The sequence below is a fragment of the Coregonus clupeaformis genome, chromosome 29 (genome assembly GCF_020615455.1).
Source record: "Coregonus clupeaformis isolate EN_2021a chromosome 29, ASM2061545v1, whole genome shotgun sequence".
Taxonomy (NCBI): Eukaryota; Metazoa; Chordata; class Actinopteri; order Salmoniformes; family Salmonidae; genus Coregonus; species Coregonus clupeaformis.
Window position 1 is genome coordinate 60805256 of NC_059220.1, and position 26923 is coordinate 60832178.

A 26923-nucleotide genomic window follows, 5' to 3' on the forward strand; every position below is an offset into this window, starting at 1 on the left:
GATGTTTTGGCCTTTCTGAGAATGCTAATTTTTTTACTGGCTTCCCTTTAGTTTGAAGCATGGCTAGAAAACGTACCATCGTTGCACTGCTATGGTGACACACACATCTCAGAATACTCTTCACACAGATGTCATTATCATGTACAGTCCGCATAGATAGAAAAATGACCCCTTTATGGCCATTGTTGGCCGGTCACGTGCAAGCCGAACTGTCAAAACCTCAGTCATGCTATATGTGTCACTTCACTGGGTCCTATTAATACATATTGACTTCAATTCTTCAATCGAATGTTTAAAACTACGATGCACCGTGGGAAACTAAGGTTGGTAGATGTCACAAGGTGATCAGAGTCGTGTTAGTTTCCTCTTCATTGTAGTTGACAATTTAAAATAGTTCACAATAAATCACACACAGACTAGAGCAGTGCAGGGAACATACACTACATGACCAAAAGTATGTGGACGATATACTATATATACAGAAGTATGTGGACACCCCTTCAAATTAGTGGATTCGGCTATTTCAGCCACACTCGTTGCTGACAGGTGTATAAAATTGAGCACACAGCCATGCAAACATTGGCAGTAGAATGGCCTTACTGAAGAGCTCAGTGACTTTCAACGTGGCACCGTCATTGGATGCCACCTTTCCAACAAGTCAGTTCATCAAATTTCTGCTAGAGCTGCCCTGGTCAAGGAGGATAATGGTCTGGGGCTGTTTTTCATGGTTCGGGCTAGGTCCCTTAGTTCCAGTGAAGGGAAATCTTAACGCTACAGCATAAAATGACATTCTAGACGATTCTGTGCTTCCAACTTTGTGCCCCCCTGCACAAAGAGAGGTCCATACAGAAATGGTTTGTCGAGATCAGTGTGGAAGAACTTGGCTGGCCTGCACAGAGCCCTGCACAGAGCCCTGACCTCAACCCCATCGAACACCTTTGGGATGAATTGGAACGCCGACTGCGAGCCAGGCCTATTCGCCCAACATCAGTGCCCGACTTCACTAATGCTCTTGTGGCTGAATGAAAGCAAGTCCCCTAAGCAATGTTCCAAAATCTAGTGGAAAGCCTTCCCAGAAGAGCAGAGGCTGTTATAGCAGCAAAGGGGTTACCAACTCCATATTAATGCCCATGATTTTGGAATGAGATGTTCGACAAACAGGTGTCCACATACTTTTGGACATTTAGCTTATGCTAAAGCGAGAACCTTGAAGCCCAGCAAGATGGCTGGAGCTGGTGCTCATCATTCAAGTAACAATACAAACACACATCAGATCTCTTACCAGAAGAAAGTATGATTTTTTTTTCTCAGTGCTTGAAATAGCAACTGAACATGTAACCAAAGCTGAGACACAAATAAAGACGAGGTTGCAAGAGAGGAAAATGTCTGTCAGATTGATATTATAATAATAACAATGTGTGCCTCAGTATATTCAAAGAGACCCTCTGGAGCTGCTGCAGTGTGTCTGGGGCTGCTGTGTGTTCTCCTACTGGCTGGGATCATACGCATATGTGTCTACTGTGATGAGTACAACAACCTGACTAAAGAGAGAGACCAACTACAAACCAGTCACAACAACCTGACTTAAAGAGATAGATCAGCTTCAGAGAGAGACAGAAAGACTGAAACCATGGAAATAGGTTTTTATTAGCCGATGCGTTTGACTTGAGGTTCAGCAGTAAATACATCTTCCCCTTCAAGTCAAAACGATCTTCAGTCCTAATGTTTGCACCGCGGTGATGAATGTGGATATGGCTAGAAAACGTACCACAATCCAGGGATGGAAGATGTCGCTGTACTCTTAATGATCCCATTATCCAATATGAAAAATCAAGAATATTGAAATACTGCTAGTTTTAGCATTAGCTAGCCTAGCATGCTGACGAAAAAGGCAGTTTAACAAAAACATTGCAGTAATTCAATCTTCTTGATTTTCCATATCTATGCGTCATCAATTGCAGTATTAGTAAGTGTTGATGATAATATACTGAACAAAAATAGAAACGCAACATGTAAAGTGCTGGTCCCATGTTTCATGAGCTGAAATAAAATATCCCAGAAATTTTCCATGCGCACACAAAGCTTATTTCTCTCAAATGTTGTGCTCAAATTTGTTTACATCCATGTTGGTGAGAATGTCTCCTTTGCCAAGATAATCAATCCACCTGACAGGTGTGGCATATCAAGAAGCTGATTAAATAGCATGATTATTACACAGGTGCACCTTGTGCTGGGGACAATAAAAGGCCACTTTAAAATGTGCAGTTTTGTCACACAACACAATGCCACAGATGTCTAACGTTTTGAGGGAGCGTGCAATTGGCATGCTGACTGCAGGAATGGTCACCAGAGCTGTTGCCAGATAATTGAATTTCCATTTCTCTACCATAAGCCGCCTCCAACGTTGTTTTAGAGAATTTGGCAGTATGTCCAACCCACCTCACAACCGCAGACCATGTGTATGGTGTTGTGTGGGCGAGCGGTTTGCTGATGTCAATTTTGTGAACAGAGTGCCCCATGGTGGCGTTGGGGTTATGGTATGGGCAGGCATAAGCTATGGACAACGAACACATTTGCATTTTATCGATGGCAATTTGAATGCACAGAGATACCGTGATGAGATCCTGATGTCCATTGTCGTGCTATTCATCCACCACCATCACCTCATGTTTCAGCATGATAATGCACAGCCCAATGTCACAAGGATCTGTACACAATTCCTGGAAGCTGAAAATGTCCCAGTTCTTCCATGGCCTGCATACTCACCAGACATGTCACCCATTGAGCATGTTTGGGATATTCTGGATCGACGTGTACAACAGCGTGTTCCAGTTCCATATCCAACAACTTCGCACAGCCATGAGAGAGGCCTGTAATTTTCATCATAGGTACACGTCAACTATGACAGACAAAATGAGGAAAAAAAATCCAGAAAATCACATTGTAGGATTTTTAATGAATTTATTTGCAAATTATGGTGGAAAATAAGTATTTGGTCAATAACAAAAGTTCCTCAATACTTTGTTATATACCCTTTGTTGGCAATGACACAGGTCAAACGTTTTCTGTAAGTCTTCACAAGGTTTTCACACACTGTTGCTGGTATTTTGGCCCATTTCTCCATGCAGATCTCCTCTAGAGCAGTGATGTTTTGGGGCTGTCGCTAGGGCAACACAGACTTTCAACTCCCTCCAAAGTTTTTCTATGGGTTGAGATCTGGAGACTGGCTAGGCCACTCCAGGACCTTGAAATGCTTCTTACGAAGCCACTCCTTCGTTGCCCGGGCGGTGTGTTTGGGATCATTGTCATGCTGAAAGACCCAGCCACGTTTCATCTTCAATGCCCTTGCTGATGGAAGGAGGTTTTCACTCAAAATCTCACGATACATGGCCCCATTCATTCTTTCCTTTACACGGATCAGTCGTCCTGGTCCCTTTGCAGAAAAACAGCCCCAAAGCATGATGTTTCCACCCCCATGCTTCACAGTAGGTATGGTGTTCTTTGAATGCAACTCAGCATTCTTTGTCCTCCAAACACGACGAGTTGAGTTTTTACCAAAAGTTCTATTTGGTTTCATCTGACCATATGACATTATCCCAATCTCTTCTGGATCATCCAAATGCACTCTAGCAAACTTCAGACATGTACTGGCTTAAGCAGGGGACACGTCTGGCACTGCAGGATTTGAGTCCTGGCGTAAGTGTGTTACTGATGGTAGGCTTTGTTACTTTGGTCCCAGCTCTCTGCAGGTCATTCACTAGGTCCCCCCGTGTGGTTCTAGGAATTTTGCTCACCGTTCTTGTGATCATTTTGATCCCATGGGGTGAGATCTTGCATGGAGCCCCAGATCGAGGGAGATTATCAGTGGTCTTGTATGTCTTCCATTTCCTAATAATTGCTCCCACAGTTGATTTCTTCAAACCAAGCTGCTTACCTATTGCAGATTCAGTCTTCCCAGCCTGATGCAGGTCTACAATTTTGTTTCTGGTGTCCTTTGACAGCTCTTTGGTCTTGGCCATAGTGGAGTTTGGAGTGTGACTGTTTGAGGTTGTGGACAGGTGTCTTTTATACTGATAACAAGTTCAAACAGGTGCCATTAATACAGGTAACGAGTGGAGGACAGAGGAGCCTCTTAAAGAAGAAGTTACAGGTCTGTGAGAGCCAGAAATCTTGCTTGTTTGTAGGTGACCAAATACTTATTTTCCACCATAATTTGCAAATAAATTCATTAAAAATCCTACAATGTGATTTTCTGGAGAAAAAAAATCTCAATTTGTCTATCATAGTTGACGTGTACCTATGATGAAAATTACAGGCCTCTCTCATCTTTTTAAGTGGGAGAACTTGCACAATTGGTGGCTGACTAAATACTTTTTTTCCCCACTGTATGTATTCCCAGTCATGTGAAATCCATAGATTAGGGCCTAATGAATTTATTTCAATTGACTGATTTCCTTATATGAACTGTAACTGAAATTGTTGCATGTTGCGTTTATATTTTTGTTCAGTGTAGTTATAAATATACTTAATAACCATTAGTAAATATCCTATTCATTATATGTATGCTTTCTAAATGATCTCATGAACCAATAACTCTTTTACAACTGGTTTGTAATTGAAATAAGTCATTTATAACTGGTTTATAAATCATTTATAAAGTATGAAAATACAATTAACAGACACCTTAGTCATTATTTTATTAATGATGACAAAATATTTTAGTGTTTATGAAAATACTATTTATGAATATCTTACTAATATTTAAACATTTAGGAATTAACTATTTATTAATCCATTATAAATGCTTTATTACTAGGTGTTATTATAAAATGTTACCAAATATGGCAATTTTTTCAATTTCCTTAAAAACTTTATGTTTTGAAGATAAGATGTTTTCATCTGACAGCGACGCTATGCAAAAACAGAGCAGATGAACAGTTAGCATTTTCTACAGTTCATTTGGAAAGTATTCAGAACCCTTCACTTTTTCCACATTTTGTTACGTTGCAGCCTTAAATAAAAAAATATCCTCATCAATCTACACACAATACCCCATAATGACAAAGTCGAAAACAGGTTTTAAAACCTTTGCTGTGAGACTGAAATTGAGCTCAGGTGCGTCCTGTTTCCATTGATCATCCTTGAGATGTTTCTACAACTTGATTGGAGTCCACCTGTGGTAAAGTCAATTGATTGGACATGATTTGGAAAGGCACACACCTGTCTATATAAGGTCCCACAGTGGAAAGTCCATGTCAGAGCAAAAATCAAGCCATGAGGTCGAAGGAATTGTCCGTAGAGCTCCGAAACAGGATTGTGTCAAGGCACAGATCTGGAGAAGGGTACCAAAACATTTCTGCAGCATTGAAGGTCCCCAAGAACAGAGTGGCCTCCATCATTCTTAAATGGAAGAAGTTTGGAACCACCAAGACCTAGAGCTGGCCGCCCAGCCAAACTGAGCAATCGGGGGAGAAGGGCCTTGGTCAGGGAGGTGACCAAGAAGCCGATGGTCACTCTGACAGAGCTCCAGAGTTCCTCTGTGGAGATGGGAGAACCTTCCAGAAGGACAACCATCTCTGCAGCACTCTACCAATCAAACCTTTATGGTAGAGTGGCAAGACGGAAGTCACTCCTCAGTAAAAGGCACATGACAGCCCACTTGGAGTTTGCCAAAAGGCACCTAAAGGACTCTCAGACCATGAGAAACAAGATTCTCTGGTCTGATGAAACCAAGGTTGAACTATTTGGCCTGAATGCCAATTGTCACGTCTGGAGGAAACCAGGCACCGCTCATCACCTGGCCAATACCATCCCTGCGGTGAAGCATGGTGGTGGCAGCATCATGCTGTGGGAATGTTTTTCAGCGGCAGGGACTGGGAGACTAGTCAGGATCGAGGGAAAGATGAACGGAGCAAAGTACAGCGAGATCCTTGATGAAAACCTGCTCCAGAGCGCTCAGGACCTCAGACTGGGGTGAAAGTTCACCTTCCAACAGGACAACAACCCTAAGCTCACAGCCAAGACAACACAGGAGGGACTTCAGGACAAGTCTCTGAATGTCCTTGAGTGACATCACCAGGTGGTAAATTAGTTAATAGACCAATAAGAAAGAGAGTTCCAAACCTCTCTGCCAATAACAGCTAGTTTTCAGTTTCCCCCTCCCCACTCAGACCACTCCCAAACAGAGAAATTGCTCTTTGCTAAGAAGCTGTATTTGTTAATTTTTTTTTACCATTTTAATTTAAAACAATCCCAGTAAGGTACTTAACTGTTACCCAGAAAGGATTTGATATTGAGATAGAAATGGCTGCATTGGACCTTTAAATTAATTCTGCCACAATTCTCCATTATTCAACACCTGTGCAATATTGACAACATAACTGAGTCATTCCACAAATAGAGTGCCTTTTATGTCCTTCAGACATTACGTGTGTACATTTTGATAAAACACTAAATTTAACAGTTGGATCACAGTGCATCTATGCTCTAACTAAACTAAACCACATTTAAAAAAAATCCAATAGCAGTGTGTTTTCAGCAAAATGTGGAATTTGTTTTCTCAGAAAATCCCTATTTTGGCAACTTCTAGAAAGATTTTAAGCCACTTAACGCTAACCACAAGATTTTCTCCAACTTCTCACCATCATTGTAAAGCCCAAGTTATTTTGTTACTTTGGGAAAGTAATCTCTAAAGATGTTTTACTTATTTAATGTGATTATTAATTTACATTCGTCGCTCAGGTTTATGGTCAACCCTGTCACGTGAACTGAACTCTCTTTTTAATATGGTAAAACTATTCCTTTTAAATATATTTTTATCTCCAAAAGAAACATTGACCATCTAATAGTCAAATCATAGTGTAAAAGGAGGTGAGCTGGTTCTACTCTTTTGACTAGTTTGTGGTGGACAACTGAGTCGCGTCGAGCATAACACATCAACCCTGTTACCCATAGATGGATAGGCTAAAACTTTTTTAACAAGTTAAAATGTTTTGTTAAGCTTGCATTCAATTGCCCCTCCCTGTTGGACACAACACACTTCCATTCCCCTTGTCACAAGGTGAGTTAAAAAGGCAAAAAAAACAATAGGTTTCAAAAAATAAATATTGCGTTCTCAACCTAATAACTCAACTTCTCTTCGCTCTATCAACTTGAGACTTATTGAGTGTCTTGAGGGCACTAGTAGGAAGGTGTATGTCAAAAAAGTAGGTGTTGATACAGTGTATCTCCAAAAACATGGAAACAGCATGCAATTCAGTTGTGAACCTGAAACTGTTAGCATTTATGCTAATTATAAAAATATGTCTAAGGGCAAGTCCTGCCGCCTAGTTGCAGGTACAACCACAAAACGATACGTCAAAAGATAGAAGAAAAAATGTTAACTTTGTAAATATATATATATATATATTGCATCCTCAATCAAACCCTCACAACTTCACTTCTCCTTTCAAGGTTGCACATAAAGTGTTTTGAATTGTTACATGTACACGAGGGAGGACGTATAATGTTTCCATGCAACTGTCTCTTTCAGACTGCTCATAAGCCAGCACCCCATTTCATTGCTGCTTACAGCTATATTGATAATTGAATGATGATTTGAGTGCTTCAATTTGAGCCCACCAAAATGTATGCTGGTCCACCTATCAACTCTTTTTTTTGAGTTGATAGGTTTATTAAACATCTCTTCTCTGTTTCATATTTGAAATGACTTTCAAAACTGTATTTCATATTACTTTTGCAGAAGCCCCATAATGTTCAAGTCAGTAACACTTTATTTGGATAGTCCATCTGTAGATGCTCTACAGACAATCTCTAAGACTATCAGTAATATTTCAACTAACTATCTACTAACCCTAGCCCTAACCCTAACCTTAACCCTTATCCTAACCCTAGCCCTAACCCTTACCCTAATCTTTATTCTAACCCTAACCCTAACTGTTACCTTAACAAGCAGTTGCTTATCAACAGATAGTTTGTTGATAGTATGACCATCTGTAGAGCATCTACAGATGGACTATCCGAACTATCCAAACAAATTGTGACCGCCAAGTCTTTCAGCATACAGTAGGCCTAACTATCTCACATTAAAGGGTTAGTGCGATATTTTGGCAATCAAGCCATTTTTTCTACTTACCCAGAGTCAGATTAACTCATGGATACCACCACACATGATACGTATTACACATGATATGTATGTCTCACAAATGCAATTTCGAGTTAATACAACTTTTTTATTTAACTTTATATGTGTACTGCTTTGCCTACTTGTGTTCACTTTCACTTGAATCAATAAATAAGTAATTAATTTACAAAGCCATAACTTGTAATTTCATTGAGCCTTTCTTCCCCAATTTCAGCATACATCTAATGTCAGTAGTTTTATTTTGTGTGCGTATGTTTTGATTAAACTGTAAGCCAACATGACATAGAACCAGCTGTGAATTTGTTGTTTACTGTGTACAAACCTGCAAAAGAGACCAACTACAGACCAGTTATAACAGTTATTCCTTCTGTTCCTAAACATTGACAATACAGATACCCACATATAGTAAAACCTTTCAGTATAGAACACTGTGCGCTATGAACATGATCATAACATACATTTGCTTTGAAAAAAAATATGTTTAATAATGATGCTTTTACACATCCTCTAAAGGGGTGATACAGCATATCCTCAGAGCAAGGGAAATGATGCAGGGTCATAGGTCGTGTTGAGAAACTGTGTCGCTTGAATGCAATCTGGCCTGCTTGAACACTAAAGGGTATTTTCTCTCTGTTATATTGTCTACGGTATGTTTATAATCATAGCAAAATTGAAAGAATAGGCCAATTTATGGATAATAATACAGTACAAATGAAAACAGTTTATTTCTCAAAACCTTTTTCACCTTATGCTGTAATAATTGCAATATTCCACATAGGGGCAGGCTGTACCTTACAGTAAGTATCCTTTCTGTCTGCATGGTCTGTGCTACTGACTTATATCGGTCTGCAATCAAAGAGATTCAAGCTTGCAGTTTTTAGTCTTGATCTTTGAGCAAAACGACATAACATTCCAGCATTCAAGCCATAGTGTTATAGTCTATTATTATTGGGAAAGTACATAGCTAGATAAAGGCCAATAGTTTAAGGACAGTGGTCTGAGCTATTCTATGGGCTACTTCATCCATTGCCACTTTAGTGTGTTATTATTGAATGTCATTCCTCTAGTCACTTGGAATGTGAATAATCACTTTGCAAAGAGGATATTTATGTTAGCAAGAAGCTGTTTACCTGAGAGTGATTCACAGTCCAATGTCCCATACTGTCCAGGCATAATAATAGACATAAAATGTTTGTCTATTAGGCTAACATGATCATTGGTCCAGACTAGAGTGCATTTTTGTGCCTTGGTTCTCCTTGTTTTTTTGTTGTTGCATTTTGGGGATATTTGGCCCTAATTCATGTGCAGGAACACTCCATGGACTGATATAGGCCACTACATAAATACAAAAGCACATATATTTATCATTTTATGTATTTGTTTTCTTTTAACATTCTTCTGTCTTATGAGACATCGGTGCTCCTATTTGGAATCGGCTACAGTGCGCCTGTACAATTCGATGCTGTCTCTATAACTAACTGGGACAGATGTTGTTCATCATGCGCTGCGGAGTGGAACCGGGAACTGTTGTCGCGTGGCAAACATGTCTACAGTCTCCTGTCTCCACTGATAAGCAGCCTTGACATGACCATGGGTACGGATTCCACACAACCCAGAGGTCTCGTTAACTAAACTAGATTCGTAATTAGAGTCCTCTTGCTGCTGTCTTCTCACTTGACTTCGAATTCATTTCTGGCATTGGGGGACGCTATTGATACGCACAATATTGCGCTCGCTATCAGGCGCGTGAGGACCGCACTTCACGCTTTGGTGTGAGATTTTTGGAGTTGCCAAATTGGTACCGCAATTTAGGACAATGACGGACTCCACAGCCCCATACCCGGTGAGCACCATCCCGGATCCAACTATTGTCGATCCGTCGACTGTGAACTGCCAGTGCGACCCGACAAATCAACAGCCACCCAAAAGAGCAAGTCAGGGGGAACCTAAATTCAAGATGGACCAGGAGATGAAGATTAGTGATAGCGTGGAGGGGCAAGGTAGGCGGATAACTATGAGAAATCTAACAAAAATGTGTGTTATCTGTGCGCCTTCCTTGGATAATATTGCAAAGAAAATAAAGAATATAATATCTATTGTTTTTGAATTATTCAAGGAACGTTTTTATGAATGCTTTGTGCAGCAGAAAGTATTGCAGTCCACTAACACAATATAATAGTCTGTCGATAGTACAAAGTAAACCAACATTCTATGTACGTTTCGTATTGTTTTTCTTTTAGCAGAAGTATCTCAATAAACTAAACTGTCATAGCAATGCATTTGAGTTACTCTAAACGCTTATGGGCTACTCCCAGCACGTGTCAATAATTACCATTATACATTATAAGTAGTCTCTTTAAGCAGACTAGAAACAATTATGGATAAGACTTTACTTAAAGGGGGTATAGTAAGGCATCCATAACACATTTATGAAGTTTTACACTGACTGACAAACTGCTTGATAATAGCAGGGCACTATCTCCATCACTGATCCAACACATCTAAGCAACACATCTCTGAGATCATTGTCTCAATGACTGACCATTATAGTATAGCCTACATGCTGGCACTCTGATCAGCTGACTCTAAAATAAAATAATGTTCACACCCTCTAGCTCCTATATGCAATTAACCTAATTCAAAACACATTTTAAAGGACTATGTAGTCACTCAATTAATTGATCAATTCACCCTGAGATTGATTTGAATTAAACTAATAGGAATCCATAGAATAGAATAGAATAACTTTATTTTCCCCGGAGATAACTTTGATCAGTTTGCATATTGTTTAGTTTGTTTGAGGGTATCAACATGTTACAGAGTGAATTATTGTAAGGTATAAAATATAAAAATAGTGAATCCAAACGTTTCCTTACGCACACCTTTCCAGTGATTTAACCTCTCTGCTCAACGTGAAGGTCAGATCAGGGATATATTTATGATTCTGTTGCAAAATGTTTCGTCTGTTGCAAAACATTTTGCAACAGAAACGGTTTACTCCAAACGGAAAAAGTTTTGCAACGAAAAAGAGCGTTTCTATTGGACAAATTCAGGTAGGTCCCTCCCCATTTCATTCCATTTGTTCTGGTTGCTTCTGTTTGGTTCTTAAATGGTAAAATGGTTTCTGTTGTAGTGAATCCACCCCAGGCTCGTGAGGTTGCAGTCGGTAGGACTCAGCTAGTGACCAACTTAATGTAATGTCTTGAAGTGAATTCCTTTATGGCCCACAGTACCTCATCATTATCACTATTGTGAAACAGTAGTTTACTGTGTAACCATACACTATTATCACACCAGCTCCAGTCCTCACACCTTTGGGCTTTCAGTAGGCTTCAATACAAGGATGCTTCAAATTCGTGTATTGCTTCATTTTTCTTTGTTCCATAAACCAGGAAGCTTCATAGCATTCAAATAACCTTAAGTCTATTGTAGGCAATGGATAAAATATAATTATATGAGTGCTAAAAGCGTTCCAGAATACTGTGTTCCTTTTGACAGGCTTGCTGGAGAGCAGCATGAGGCTAAAGCCCCACGAAGCTCAAAGCTACCGCAAGAAAGCATTGTGGGTCTCCTGGGTTTCCATCTTTGTGACGCTGATCCTGGCAGTAGCAGCTTTCAGTGAGTATACGTTTCTTCGTTCTCTCGTTCTCTCTGAGGGATGAAGGGAATTAGCCTGGTCCCAGATCTGTTTCTGCTGCCTTTCCAACTCTGGTGAGTTGATAAGACATCACAAACAGATCTGGGACCAGGCTTTGAGGCAATGCCTTGCTGGTGATGATTTTTATATTCGACAATGTTCCCAATAGACTGTGATGAACCTGTCAATTTTGCAACTCTTATGACTATAGATAGCACGCCACCTGTTGTATGGGTGTATCTACTCTAACACATAAAATACAGTACACATACCAAACTGCAAATATTTACTAAACATACACTACATGGCCAAAAGTATGTGGACACCCCTTCAAATTAGTGGATTCAGCTATTTCAGACACACCCGTTGCTGACAGGTGTATAAAACTGAGCACACAGCCATGCAATCTCCATAGACAAACATTGGCAGTAGAATGGCCTTACTGAAGAGCTCAGAGACTTTCAACGTGGCACAGTAATAGGATGCCACCTTTCCAACAAGTCAGTTCGTCAAATTTCTGCCCTGCTAGAGCTGCCGCGGTCAACTGTAAGTGCTGTTATTGTGACGTGGAAACGTCTAGGAGCAACAACAGTTCAGCCGCAAAGTGGTAGGCCAAACAAGCTCACAGAACGGAACCGCTGAGTGCTGAAGCGTGTAGCGCGTGAAAATCGTCTGTCCTTGGTTGCAACACTCACTACCGAGTTCCAAACTGCCTCTGGAAGCAACATCAGCACAATAACTGTTCGTCGGGAGCTTCATGAAATGGGTTTCCATGGCCGAGCAGCCGCACACAAGCCTAAGATCACCATGGGCAATGCCAAGCGTCGGCTGGAGTGGTGTAACGCTCGCTGCCGTTGGACTATGGAGCAGTGGAGAGGTTTTTCTGGAGTGATGAATCACTCTTCACCTTCTGGCAGTCCAAAGGATGAATCTGGGTTTGGCAGATTCAAGGAGAACGCTACCTGCCCGTATGCATAATGCCAACTGTAAAGTTTGGTGGAGGAGGAATAATGGTCTGGGGCTGTTTTTCATGGTTCGGGTTAGGTCCCTTAGTTCCAGGGAAGGGAAATCGTAAGGCTACAGCATACAATGACATTCTAGACAATTCTGTGCTTCCAACTTTGTGGCAACAGTTTGGGGAAGGCCCTTTCCTGTTTCAGCATGACAATGCGCCCGTGCACAAAGCGAGGTCCATACAGAAATGGTTTGCTGAGATCGGTGTGGAAGAACTTGACTGGCCTGCACAGAGCCCTGACCTGAACCCCATCGAACACCTTTGGGATGAATTGGAACGCAGACTGCGAGCCAGGCCTAATGGCTCAACATCGGTGCCCGACCTCACTAATGCTCTTGTGGCTGAATGGAAGCAAGTCCCCGCAGTAATGTTCCAACATCTAGTGGAAAGCCTTCCCAGAAGAGTGGAGGCTGTTATAGCAGCAAAGGGGGGACCAACTCCATATTAATGCCTATGATTTTGGAATGAGATGTTCGACGAGCAGGTGTCCACATACTTTTGTAGTGTATCTTACAATGTTTTGACTCCTGAAATGTGCATAATGCTATTCAAATGGTTTATGATGGTCTAATATCAGTAAACAAAGCTTGGTAGCCATTTGGCTAAAGTAGAAACAGATCTGACTGCCAAGCTACAGTAAATTGACAGGAATAGAATATACACTTTATTGTCCACACACACAGTTCAGTGCCTAGAGTCAGTCCTCCGGTTGCCAGTTCAGTTAGGCACAGAGTGGACACTTTTCTTTCATGCCTGGCCATGGGATTCGAACCAACAACCATACGGCTACTGGTCTGCCTCTCTAACCTCTATGCCACCTGCCTACCCCGGAGGCTTTAATTGTGCTGGTGGTCATGGAGAGTTATTTCTAGACTGTTACTAGTTTGTGTTTCTATTGGTCTTTCCTCCTCAATGTAACACTACATCATCTGTGAGCTGGACACATTGACAATAAAGCAAACAAACAAAGCATGTTCGAATAGTTCTTGAAAAGCTCAGATTTCTCAGTATTATATTAGAGTATAGTAACTTCTATAGCTCTCACAAGCTCTTTTTTGTGTGTGTGTTTGGAGGAAGTTACTTTACTTTTAAGACCACTCTCATTCCCTCTCTCTCTCTCTCTCTCTCTCTCTCTCTCTCTCTCTCTCTCTCTCTCTCTCTCTCTCGGTTAAAAAAACTCTCTCTTTCTCTCGCTCTTTCTCTCGCTCTCTCTCACTCTCGCTCTCTTTCTCCCTGCTTAGTAAACAATGCTTAGTACATGATGTTCTGTTCATAGCATGACCCAAGAACCTGCAATAAATGACATAAGTCCAAATAGTGGCTTTACAATCCAGCATTGTAAATATACTGTACATAGGTTGCGTCCCAAATGGCACCCTATTCCTTATGTAGTGCAGTACTTTTGACCAGGGCCCATATACGGAACAGGGTGCCATTTGGGATGCAGAGATACATTAACCACATATACACAGTACACACCTCTTCACAGTTCTGAATACAATGAAATCAAATATTGATTGACAATATTGCATTATCACATCAGTGGTGTAGGCTAAGTATACAACGTTATTTGATGGAATGGGATTATATGGCTCTGCTACCCTTTATGGAATGTTAAGTGTCCCGAGTGGCGCAGTGGTCTAAGGCGCTGCATCGCAGTGCTAGCTGTGCCACTAGAGATCCTGGTTCGAATCCAGGCTCTGTCGCAGCCGGCCGCGACCGGGAGACCCATGGGGCGGCGCGCAATTGGCCCGGCGTCGTCCAGGGTAGGGGAGGGAATGGCCGGCAGGGATGTAGCTCAGTTGGTAGAGCATGGCGTTTGCAACGCCAGGGTTGTGGGTTTGATTCCCACAGGGGGTAGGAAAAAATAAAATAAAAAATAATGTATGCATTCACTAACTGTAAGTCGCTCTGGATAAGAGCGTCTGCTAAATGACTGTAATGTAAAATGGTGTGTACTGTGTCACCTTCTTCAGTGTGTATGTTCTGAGTAAGAAAAGTGACTGATTGGCTATTATGGGTATCTATAGCACCTGGAGTCTTTCTCTATAGATGTCTACCTGAACGATGGCAACTCGGGTATGCAAACAGGAAAACAATAGCATTAAGCAAACACTGTTGCAACCAGCTCCGGTTTTGGTGGGAATTCTCAGTGAGGCATGCAGTTGCACAAATACACTTGGCTTGGGTCACATAGATTCCTTGCTGCCCAGATCAATAGGCCAATATGTGTGTGTGTGTTTGTTGTACAAGGTGAGCAACGTGGACAGCACACCTACAGTAGTTTACTTGTGTGTGTTATTTAATTGTCCTCTGCTTTCTGAGTCTTCATGTGATTTCAAAGATACTCAACTACAATTAAATCACACTACGGAAATTGTATTTTCTAAGCTGCTTGTCATCTGTGACAGGTTTTTAGGGGGAAAGGGGGAGGGAGGTAGGGAGGAAGACGTGTGCATGTGAAAACGTACACCAGCCAGGCTGTGATGTAGGAATTACGAACAAATATTCCACAGATACTTCACAGCTTCCTCAGGATCCAATTAACAAGCACTCAGTGGCACGTCGTCGGCTCTCATTTGCATTTCATTTGAGGCCAGTCGATGCATGGAGGCCCTTTCTCTCTCTCTCTCTCTCTCTCTCTCTCTCTCTCTCTCTCTCTCTCTCTCTCTCCCCTAATGTGTGTGTGTGTGTCAACTTTCTCAACTCTGACTGATTGACTGATGACTGACTTTGTGGTCGTTATGTAGCTCTAAGTAGTAAACAATTTGAATCTGCCATTATACAATATGAATGTCACTTTGGCATGTCAAGCCTTGTGATGATCCCTAAGCCATATTGGCCCTTGTCAAAAGTAGTGCACTTGAATAGGGTACCGTTTGGGACACAGCCTAGATATCATCCCAAATGTACGTTGCTTATGAAAACTCACCATATCATCCCACTTTATTTACCTTGTTGGTTTCATTCAGGTGTCAGTTTCTGTTTATTTTAGTTTTTCACTAGCAGCTCCCCTGTTCCAGGAGGAGCTACTGTTTCTCTCTTCCTTCCTGCCCCCTCATTCTTTGGATGTCATAGCATAATCAGGTCCCACAATTGCCATGTTTGTGTGTGTGCACTTTTTGAAAATGTGTTGTGCTTGTTGGATTACACTAAATAATACAGTACCTTTCGAATTTCAATAGCTTTTCCTTGGTTTGTTTTACAAATACCTTTTTCCTTTGACTGCTTTTTGGCTAGCCTGAATGTCAATTTCACAACACACATCACATTACCCAACACAGGGTTTAGTGAAATACCAGCCAAATGTCACCATGCTGTCTGTTCCCAGTGTTTTGAGTGGGAGTGCCCTACCACTCTAGGTGGTGGCTGAGGGACGGATGCCAGGGCACACAGCCCTGAGGCAGACCCTGAATACAGATCACATCGCTCTGTGTACCCTGGAGAGAGACAGAGAAAGACACACACACAAATATGCACAGATGCACGCACATGCAGTTATGTACGCACGCATACACGCACACCCACACCCACACCCACACCCACAACCACACACACATACATACACACGTAATTAAGATGCTACATAGAACTTCAAGGCCGCATGCACAGTAAAAACAAACCAAAAAGGACAAATCTAAACAAGAGGGAGAGAGAGCGAGAGAGGGAGAGAGTGGCATCACAGATTAAGTCATTCAGAACTGTGCGCCTCTAAGCCCCCAAAGAGTCTGCAGTCTAAAAATAAGAGCGGCAGGAGGTGCATGTGGAGAAAAAGAGAGAGAGAGGGAGGGGAGCTCTCCCTTCTCTGTTCCCACATGAACAGCAGGAGCAGGCAGAGGGAGGGAGGGAGGCTCAGAGTAGTGGGTGTGGAGGCATGGAGTTGACTGAGTGATGATTGTCTTCTGCCATGTCCACTTCACCTACCTGCCCTTGGATGGATAGGCTGGGTATTTGCTTCTTTTCACCTACTTTTACCATTTGATTAAGCCTGACTGGAGTGCCCAATGAGTTGTGATTTTACTTTTGGGAGGTGGAGGTAGTGTGGTTTGTTGGGCTTTGTCACATGACATCAAACGCAGTATGTCCTCATACCTGGGCAGGTCAATTCCTGAGGTGGGGGGTGTTGGTGGTGGTGTGCAGAAACTCCAGATTTGAAGCACACACACACACACACACACACATACTGAATTATTAAACAATGTATAATGTACTGTATTTCTGTAAATCACAATACAATTTCACATAGTTCACCAGCGCTTGTTTTGTCAGCAATTTTAAAATCATGCTGACCAAGCAAGCATTAAACCACACCAGTAAACAAATATACAAATTAAATCGTAATATTATAGAAACTATGGAATATTACGGGAAAACGCTGTGCGGATAGATTACCTTCTGATAGTAAATAGTGTAATCTGGGAGTGGAATTTGTCTCATGTTGGTAAACAAATGGCGGAATATTGTGGAATATGGCAGAATATTATGGGAAAAACACATTTGCAGTTATATTACCCTCTGATAGTAAAGAGTGTAATGTCGGTAAACTCAATTTCAACTGATTAACCTGCTGTCAATTGCTCCACCACTGATAGAGATGCAGCTGGCACAATGACACTGCTGTACGGACCATAGGTTAAGCCTAATGCTATTGGTGGTAAACACACTGGCATTGGCCCCAACACAACAGTGGCGTGTATTCATTGATGCTAAGGGAAGCCAGGTTTCCCCCAAATATTTACCATTAAAAAAAATAGATATATACACTACCAGTCAAAAGTTTGGACACAATTTTTTACATTGTAGAATAATAGTGAAGACATCAAAACTATGAAATAACACATATGGAATCACGTAGTAACCAGAAAAGTGTTAAACAAATCAAATAGACACCCTTTGCCTTGATAACAGCTTTGCACACTCTTGGCATTCTCTCAACCAGCTTCACCTGGAATGATTTTCCAACAGTCTTGAAGGAGTTCCCACATATGCTGAGCACTTGTTGGCTGCTATTCCTTCACTCTGCGGTCCGACTCATCCCAAACCATCTCAATTTGGTTGAGGTTGGGGGATTGTGGAGGCCAGGTCATGTGATGCAGCACTCCATCACTCTCCTTCTTGGTAAAATAGGCCTTACACAGCCTGGAGATGTGTTGGGTCATTGTCCTGTTGAAAAACAAATGATAGTCCCACTAAGCCCAAACCAGATGGGATTGCGTATCGCTGCAGAATGCTGTGGTAGTCATGCTGGTTAAGTGTGTCACCAGCAAAGCACCCCCACACCATAACACCTCCTCCTCCATGCTTTACGGTGGGAAATACACATGCGGAGATCATCCGGTCACCCACACCGCGTCTCACAAAGACATGGCGGTTGGAAACCGAAATCTCTAATTTGGACTCCAGACCAAAGGACACATTTCCACCGGTCTAAAGTCCATTGCTGGTGTTTTTTGGCCCAAGTAAGATTGGTGTCCTTTAGTAGTGTTTTCTTTGCAGCAATTTGATCATGAAGGCCTGATTCACACAGTCTACTCTGAACAGTTGATGTTGAGATGTGTCTGTTACTTGAACTCTGTGAAGCATTTATTTGGGCTGCAATTTCTGAGGCTGGTAACTCTAATGAACTTATCATCTGCAGCAGAGGTAACTCTGGGTCTTCCATTCCTGTGGCGGTCTTCATGAGAGCCAGTTTCATCATAGCGCTTGATGGTTTTTGCAACTGCACTTGAAGAAACTTTCAAAGTTCTTTAAATGTTCCGTATTGACTGACCATCATGTCTTAAAGTAATGATGACTGTCTTTTCTCTTCGCTTATTTGAGCTGTTCTTGTCATAATATGGACTTGGTCTTTTACCAAAAAGGGCTATATTCTGTGAATGGTCCTGGCGCAAACAAAAAAGTGTCAAGGGAAGCCAGTTTGGATTTGGCTTCACACCAATCACATCACAATAAAAACCAAACATAATTGACAGAAAAAAACTGGAATTGTTGCATCTCGTTGTGTTGTTGTCCACCAGTGGCTAGCTAGCCAGCTAGCTAAAATTGACAATTTCCTAAATTAGCCATGGATGGGATTTGGACTTGTGGTTTTACTTAATTCTCTGTACTGGCCTATGATTATAATGACGATTCTGAGCCAACCATATATTCATACATTGTGACCCTGGCCTGAGAGGATGGAAGTTCAATATGCAGCTAGATACAGTATAGTAGGCTAATGTTAACTAGCTGGCTCATCGTTGCCCATGAAAGGAAAACATAAAGTGTGTAGCCTACTGAGTCAGACCATTTCGGCAACATGAAAAAGAGGAGGATGGCATTGGCGTTTCTCTACAAGTGAGTCAATATGTTTTTCTAATTGCACACACACACACACGCACACACGCACACACGCACACACACACACACACGCACACACGCACACACGCACACACACACACACACACACACACACACACACACACACACACACACACACACACACACACACACACACACACACACACACACACACACACACACACACACACACACACACACACACACACACACACACACACACACACACACACACACACACACACCAGTACCATGGACAGCCACATCATATTTAGCTTATGTTGATTGGACTAAATTGTTTTTGTTATCTTTTAATTGTCACTGTATTAGACTAAGCATAGGTGATTTGATGATGTTGAAGTTGAAATGGTGGTGGAATAGTGGAGGCAGCTCCTGTTTTCTTTGCGACTTGCGGTAACTCTCCGTGTTCTAAATCAATCGTTGTTTAGTAGTCCGAAAATGTAGGAAACATTAACTTGCTAGACCATGCTGTAGGTCATGTAACTGTTTGTTACATGCAATATGCTTTGTGGACAGATGTTGCTCTCCGGTTTTGTGATGAAACCAAGTTGTGGTTGAATTTATTCTGCCACTCTGTCTTCTTATTGTCTCTGCCTTAGGCCTATATATCACAGTGGCAAGGCATATGACCTAACAGGTTATAGAGCAAACAACGCAATGATCACAACACATAGGTGGTAATATAGCTTTTTTCATGCTTGGCTTCCCCAGTGATTATACCCACACACTGCTACTACAACAATAGTCTGGCTGGGTAGCTTGTCTGTTCAGCGTATTTTCTGACACTGCCCACTGTCCCATATAGGATCTTTGAACCTTTCAAAACCTAGGCAGAGCTAGCATATTTGGTTTTAAAACTCTCTCCACTCCTGATGTATTTCTTGTGACTGTGAGATGGCATTCTCTTGGAAATTGTATGATTTAATATCATAAACCAATGTCACATGGGTATATCATAACACTTGTATATAATCTTTTTGTCAGATCTGTGATCCCTGTCCAAGAATATGCTACCCCCCAAAAATAAAAAATAAAAGAAAAGAAAATATAGAATATGCTACAAAGGATTTTATCATTGTAATTGTCAGTGTCAATGCAGACAGAGGATCTGACTGAGACAATTGACACAGAAATGAAGTAATCTGGAGTGGCTGTGAGGAACCAATGACATCTGTCTCTATGATGTGGAAAGGGACTGACTTAGGTCTCCGGAGAGACAGAGAGAGTGACACATCTCCCATCTGCCCTGATGTCTCTGTCACTCTGGGCGAGTACTGACTGGAGTAGATAGAGGCAGAGGGAGGCAGAGAGAGATTGAGGGAGAGAGAAAGACAGAGAGATGTACAGGTATGTGATTAGACAGAGAGAGATTAGTGTTGTTGTCACTAGTTGTGCGCTATAGCTTGGAAAGTAAAGAAATGTGACTCTGGGTGACATTATAAGGCTGTTTGTTTCCAACAATAGGACTGTTTTCCTCAAGAAATGGAGTGCTTATAATATATTGTTTGGCCATTGTAAACGAGATGAATTGGTAAACTAACTCCTCAACCTCAAATACCGCTGCCTGAGCCATTGAATTGCTAGCTTTTCGGTGGTGCAGCTGGTTAAGGTTTGTCAATAGGGAAGTTACGTGTGTTTGTGAGACAAGGGGTGTTTCTCAATATGCTCCGAGCGCGCAAATTGAACCACGGAACGGTCGGAGTACGAGTCAAAATCAAAGTATGTGAAACGGAACACGGAGGGCAATTCTCAGATGTGTACTTCGTTTGTACATATTTCGAAGCATGCGTCGACGCAAGCTTCAACTGAAATATTCCCAGTATTGTTGACGTAATAAGACGCAACCACATAAAAAACTACGCAAAATGTCCTGAAGTCAATGGCGGCTGGTTTTGAGCTGAAGTGAGAGAAAATGAACTCCAACTTCGGAATGAAAAGTTGCCCACTCACATCTCATATAATGCCTGACTACAATATTTTATATTGATATGTTAACCATAATGTGTTCATTTTGGCCTGTTTAACTGCATAGAATATCCACTATAGTGTGCGTAGACTGACGAAAAATGTGTAGCTAGCTACCCACAAAGAATTTGTAGCTAACACTGGCCATTTACCTTTCATAACAACATTTGTTTTAGGTTGTTTCTTACATGTAAAACTAGGTTGCATTTTCTTTATGTAGTTATCTTGTTTCGTCTGTATTGGTCAAAGGTAATGCAATAGCACGGGAGTGCGCAGTGCTTCTCAAATGTACATTTTTATGCATTCTCCACACTCTCGTCTTCACAAGAACGTACTCAAGAGAACGTCCTCGGAGTACGAACTCGACGCATGAGAGTTTGGAGCGCGATAGTATGCATATTGAGAAACACCCAGAGGCCCTCCTCGTAAACCCTTTCTCTGAGACACTTGATCTGGCTTGACAAGGTGAGGAGAATTGATCACTCCTGCCTTCATTGTAAATGACTGGTCACTAACCAGATCTGTCCTGTCACATGGAGACCCTGGTTGTGTCTGAAATGGCACCCTATTCCCTATATAGTGCTTGTTCAAAAGAAGTGCACTATATAGGGGACCATTTGGGGTGTAGTCCTTCTGTTCTCGGTGTGGCTGGTGTTCTGTCAGGGTGATGTGCCAGCCTCTGTCACCGTGATGACGACTGAAGGGTGGGAGGTCTGACATGTGACATATGGACTGGGATGACCCAGAAAGATCTGTCTGTCACCCACCGTGTGTCACTGTGTTTAGAAACATAAATGGATGGGGGCTTTACACCCCAGGAGGACTGCAGAAAGAGAAAACCTGGGTCTTGTTCATTACGGCACTCAAGCGAAATCGTTTTTAAATGAAAAACGAAAATGATAGTTTCTTATTGGACATGTCGAGGTAGTCCCTCCCTGTTTCAGTCAATTTTCTTCTGTTTGGTGCCTAATGAACACGAACTAGAATAAAAGCCTTATCATTATTGGTTTCTTAAATAAAATAGTACTGTAGTGGAAAGGCCAAATCAAAGTACACTCAGGGCGCTTTCACACCAAATTGGTTTGGAGCAGTTTTTCCGAAAACTGCAGAGTTTACCCCCTTAGTTCAGTTTCTTTGGACTGGTGTGAACACACTATCCGTACGCGGGAGCACACCAAACAACGCACCGCGGTTCGCTCAAAAAGTGTGGTCTCGGTCCAATTCCATTCATACCATGGTGCAGTTCGCTGCAGGTGAGAATGCAGTCTGGACCAAACACAGGAAAAGAACAAGAGGCTTGCAGTATTATTGGTTCTTTGACTGCGAGCATTTGATGAAATGCATGCATTATCATAAGTTGAAACATTTTGTGAGTAGCAGCGCATTTATGAGCGCATCCTATGCAGATTAGGGAAGACCGGGGCTACAAGGGATATAGGCTACTGCATATATTCACTGCACGTCGCAGTTACACACCAACTCGGTGGCCTTGTGGTTAGAGTGTCTACCCTGAGATCAAATCAAATCAAATTTTATTGGTGGCGTACGCATATTTTGTTATCGCAGGTGTAGCGAAGTGCTTGTGTTTCTAGCTCCAACAGTGCAATATACCTAACAATACAAAACAATACTCACAAATCCCAAACATTTAAATTAAGAAATATCAGAACGAGCAATGTCAGAGTCCTGAATATAAATATATATACAGTACCAGTCAAAAGTTTGGACACACCTACTCATTCCAGGGTTTTTCTTTATTTTTACTATTTTCTACATTGTAGAATAATAGTGAAGACATAAAAACTATGAAATAACACATATGGAATCATGTAGTAACCAAAAAAGTGTTAAACAAATCAAAGTATATTTTATACTTGAGATTCTTCAAATAGCCACCCTTTGCCTTGATGACAGCTTTGCACACGCTTGGCATTCTCTCAACCAGCTTCATGAGAATGCATTTCAATTAACAGGTGTGCCTTAAAGTTAATTTGTGGAATTTCTTTCCTTCTTAATGCGTTTGAGCCAATCAGTTGTGTTGTGACAAGGTAGGGGGAGTATACAGAAGATAGCCCTATTTGGTAAAATACCAAGTCCATATTATGGCAAGTACAGCTCAAATAAGCAAAGAGAAACGACAGTCCATCATTACTTTAAGACATGAAGGTCAGTCAATATGGAATATGTCAAGAAAACCATCAAGCGTTATGATGAAACTGGCTCTCATGAGGACCACCAGAGTTACCTCTGCTGCAGAGGATAAGTTCATTAAAGTTACCAGCCTCAGAAATTGCAGCCCAAATAAATGCTTCACAGAGTTCAAGTAACAGACACATCCCAACATCAACTGTTCAGAAGGGACTGTGTGAATCAGGCCTTCATGGTCGAATTGCTGCAAATAAACCACTATTAAAGGACACCAATAATAATAAGAGACCTGCTTGGGCCAAGAAACACGAGCAATGGACATTAGACCAGTGGAAATTTGTCCTTTGGTCCAAATGTGAGATTTTTGGTTCCAACGGCCTTGTCTTTGTGAGACGTGGTGTGGGTGAATGGATGATCTCTGCATGTGTATTTCCCACCGTAAAGCATGGAGGAGGAGGTGTTATGGTGTGGGGGTGCTTTGCTGGTGACACTGTCTGTGATTTATTTAGAATTCAAGGCATACTTAACCAGCATGGCTACCACAGCATTCTATAACGATATGCCATTCCATCTGGTTTGGGCTTAGTGGGACTATCATTTGTTTTTCAACAGGACAATGACCCAACACACCTCCAGGCTCTGTAAGGGCTATTTTACCAAGGAGCGTGATGGAGTGCTGCATCACATGACCTAGCCTTCACAATCCCCTGACCTCAACCCAATTGAGATGGTTTGGGATGAGTCGGACCGCAGAGTGAAAGAAAAGCAGCCAACAAGTGCTCAGCATATGTGGGAACACCTTCAAGACTGTTGGAAAAGCATTCCAGGTGAAGCTGGTTGAGAGAATGCCAAGAGTGTGCAAAGCTGTCATCAAGGCAAAGGGGTGGCTATTTGAAGAATCTCAAATATAAAATATATTTTGATTTGTTGAACACTTTTTTGGTTACTACATGATTCCATATGTGTTATTTCATAGTTGTGATGTCTTTACTATTATTCTACAATGTAGAAAATAGTAAAAATAAAGAAAAACCTGGAATGAGTAGGTGGGCCCTGGTCAAAAGTAGTGCATTAAATAGGGAATAGGATGCCATTTGGAAAGCAAAGCCAGTAGTCATTAGCCTGGACCGCATTAGTATGGACATTGTCTAGTCTTCAGTGCTGGGTAATCCCTCTGGGTTAGGGTTGGATGTGCTTTGAATTCCATTATTTCTCATGACCTGTATATGGTAATCACTCTGGAGTTCAACTTGGGGTAAAGGTGGGGGTAATGTAATGTAGCCTCAGGAAAAATCTGCGTTACAAACAGCTGTGTGTCCACATTGGTGGGGTACTCAGTCCTGCTCACTACTCGCCAATTAGAAGCAGCAGCCCCGTTGTTTTCAAGGGCAAACTAAGGATTTTAACCCTGTAAACCTGACAATGGTGTGGATGCTGAATGATAACACTACATTATATCTTACTACTACACCTGCTGAATATAACAGTGTTGTAGTTGCGCCATATAAGACCTGGGTTTAAATACTTTGAGCGTTTAATTGAGCCTGTCTGTTATTTTGGACTGCCAGATGGGCGGGGTTTGCACTTTTGGGACTATTCTATTGGTCCCATTGTCCCAGTCTTAGACAAGTTCAATCAAGTGCAGCTAAAGTAGTTAAAAGAAAACAAACACTTTTTGACTCCAGGGACTACCGGCAGGCTGAGTCGGTTTCGAGCAAACCGGCCGCCAGTGTTTGGTATGCAATGGGTATTCTCAAGTAGCACTGATATAAATGCATTTCATATATGAATGTTCTTCATGTATAGTAAAACTTGTTTTTCTCTTGTTTTTTCCCCAGCTGTTTCCTTCATGAGACACAGTGCCTCGGCTTTCGGATTCGCTGTAGGTACTTTTAAAATGCATTTAAAATTAATCTGCTATTGAGTGCTATAGGGCAGAGAGTTAGTCATTACCAACACGTTACAATCAGTGTGTTTGAGGGGGTCAGTTTGAGCAAGGCGAGGCACAGGATCACTGATCTTGATCACATAATGAGTAGTAGCTCTAGTTATTTGGGATGCAAGGTGATTTGTAGATGAATGATTCTGCGCAGACCAACTGCAATGTAGTCGATCTCAAAAACACACATTGGTTCCACAAGGGCCATATCGAGTCCTGCTGCCTTAGGAGTCTAAGCTTGTAATTTAGGCTAGATTGGCATTAGCTTTTAGTTATTGGGATGAGGATAACTAAAGGGTAAAAATGTTTAAGTGAACCCTTATTTCTCATGGGTTTCCGTTGAGTAGCTGGTCAGTCTTGTTGTGGATGTTGTTGTTGTTTACCCTCTGCAGTTTGACGCTGCCCTGGATGTGCTGTCCTCCATCATCGTGGTGTGGCGCTATAGTAACGCTGCCGCCGTTCACTCTGCACACAGAGAATACATGTGAGTAGATATATCACCGCCATATTTATCATATTTGTTGTTTTTGATGACCAGCAAAACTATATAAAGCCTACAAATTATACTGCATACTAACATTATGTTGTCTCTTCAACACATACTAATCTCTCTTCAGCACAAGCGCTGCAGTTATTACAATGCATTTCATTCTTGGTGCGGGGATTGGGACTGTAGTGTACAGTATTTACAACCCCAGCATTGTCTCTCATCCCCCTTACTCAGTGCACTGTAAATGGCAATGTGTGTGTGCCCATACAAAAAAAAGACAAATTTGCAGTTTCACATGTGAAAATCGGCCCTGGTCGATCCCTGAATGGGAGACCAGATGAACAGTTCCTTCAGAAAGTATTCATACCCCTTTAATTTTTCCACATTTTGTTGTGTTACAGCATGTATTTAAAATGGATTAAATTGAGATTTTGTGTCACTGGCCTACACACAATACCCCATAATGTCAAAGTGGAAATATATTTTTAAACTTTTGAGTCAATAAGTATTCAACCCCTTTGTTATGGCAAGCTTCAATAAATTCAGGGGTAAACATTTGCTTAACAGGTCACATTATAAGTCAACCCAGTATCACAGATTATTGTGAAATAGACACAAATTACTTATTCAAAATTTGTGACAGACACATGAAAAAAGTCAATTATTTTGTGTGCAGTACACAATTTTGTATACAGTGCATTTCAATCACAGATAAAGACAGTAGGTTACTTAAGACTGAAAGAATAATTAGCTACTTTGCAACACTTTACTACTTTAAAGCTACTTTGTAACTACTTAGCATGTTAGCTAACCCTTTCCCTAACCATAACCTTAACCTAACTCCTAAACCTTTACCTTAAACCCTAACCTTAACCCCTAGCCTAGCTAATGTTAGCCACCTAGCTAGCCTAGCTAATGTTAGATACAACAAATTAGAATTTGTTTAATGTACACAAATACAGTGGGGAAAAAAAGTATTTAGTCAGCCACCAATTGTGCAAGTTCTCCCACTTAAAAAGATGAGAGAGGCCTGTAATTTTCATCATAGGTACACGTCAACTATGACAGACAAATTGAGAATTTTTTTTCCAGAAAATCACATTGTAGGATTTTTAATGAATTTATTTGCAAATTATGGTGGAAAATAAGTATTTGGTCACCTACAAACAAGCAAGATTTCTGGCTCTCACAGACCTGTAACTTCTTCTTTAAGAGGCTCCTCTGTC

General features: G+C 41.4%; 1 protein-coding gene across 1 annotated transcript in view; it reads left to right on the forward strand.

Annotated features, from left to right (window-relative positions):
* Positions 1 to 9662: 9662 nt before the first annotated feature.
* Positions 9663 to 26923, forward strand: part of LOC121554694 (transmembrane protein 163-like) — a 46091-nt gene continuing 28830 nt past the window's right edge. Inside the window, exons 1-4 of the mRNA XM_041868386.2 lie at positions 9663 to 10143; positions 11642 to 11761; positions 25107 to 25150; positions 25600 to 25691. Coding sequence (XP_041724320.1) covers positions 9960 to 10143; positions 11642 to 11761; positions 25107 to 25150; positions 25600 to 25691 — 440 coding nt within the window. The 5' untranslated portion in view covers positions 9663 to 9959. The remainder of the gene's footprint in view (positions 10144 to 11641; positions 11762 to 25106; positions 25151 to 25599; positions 25692 to 26923) is intronic.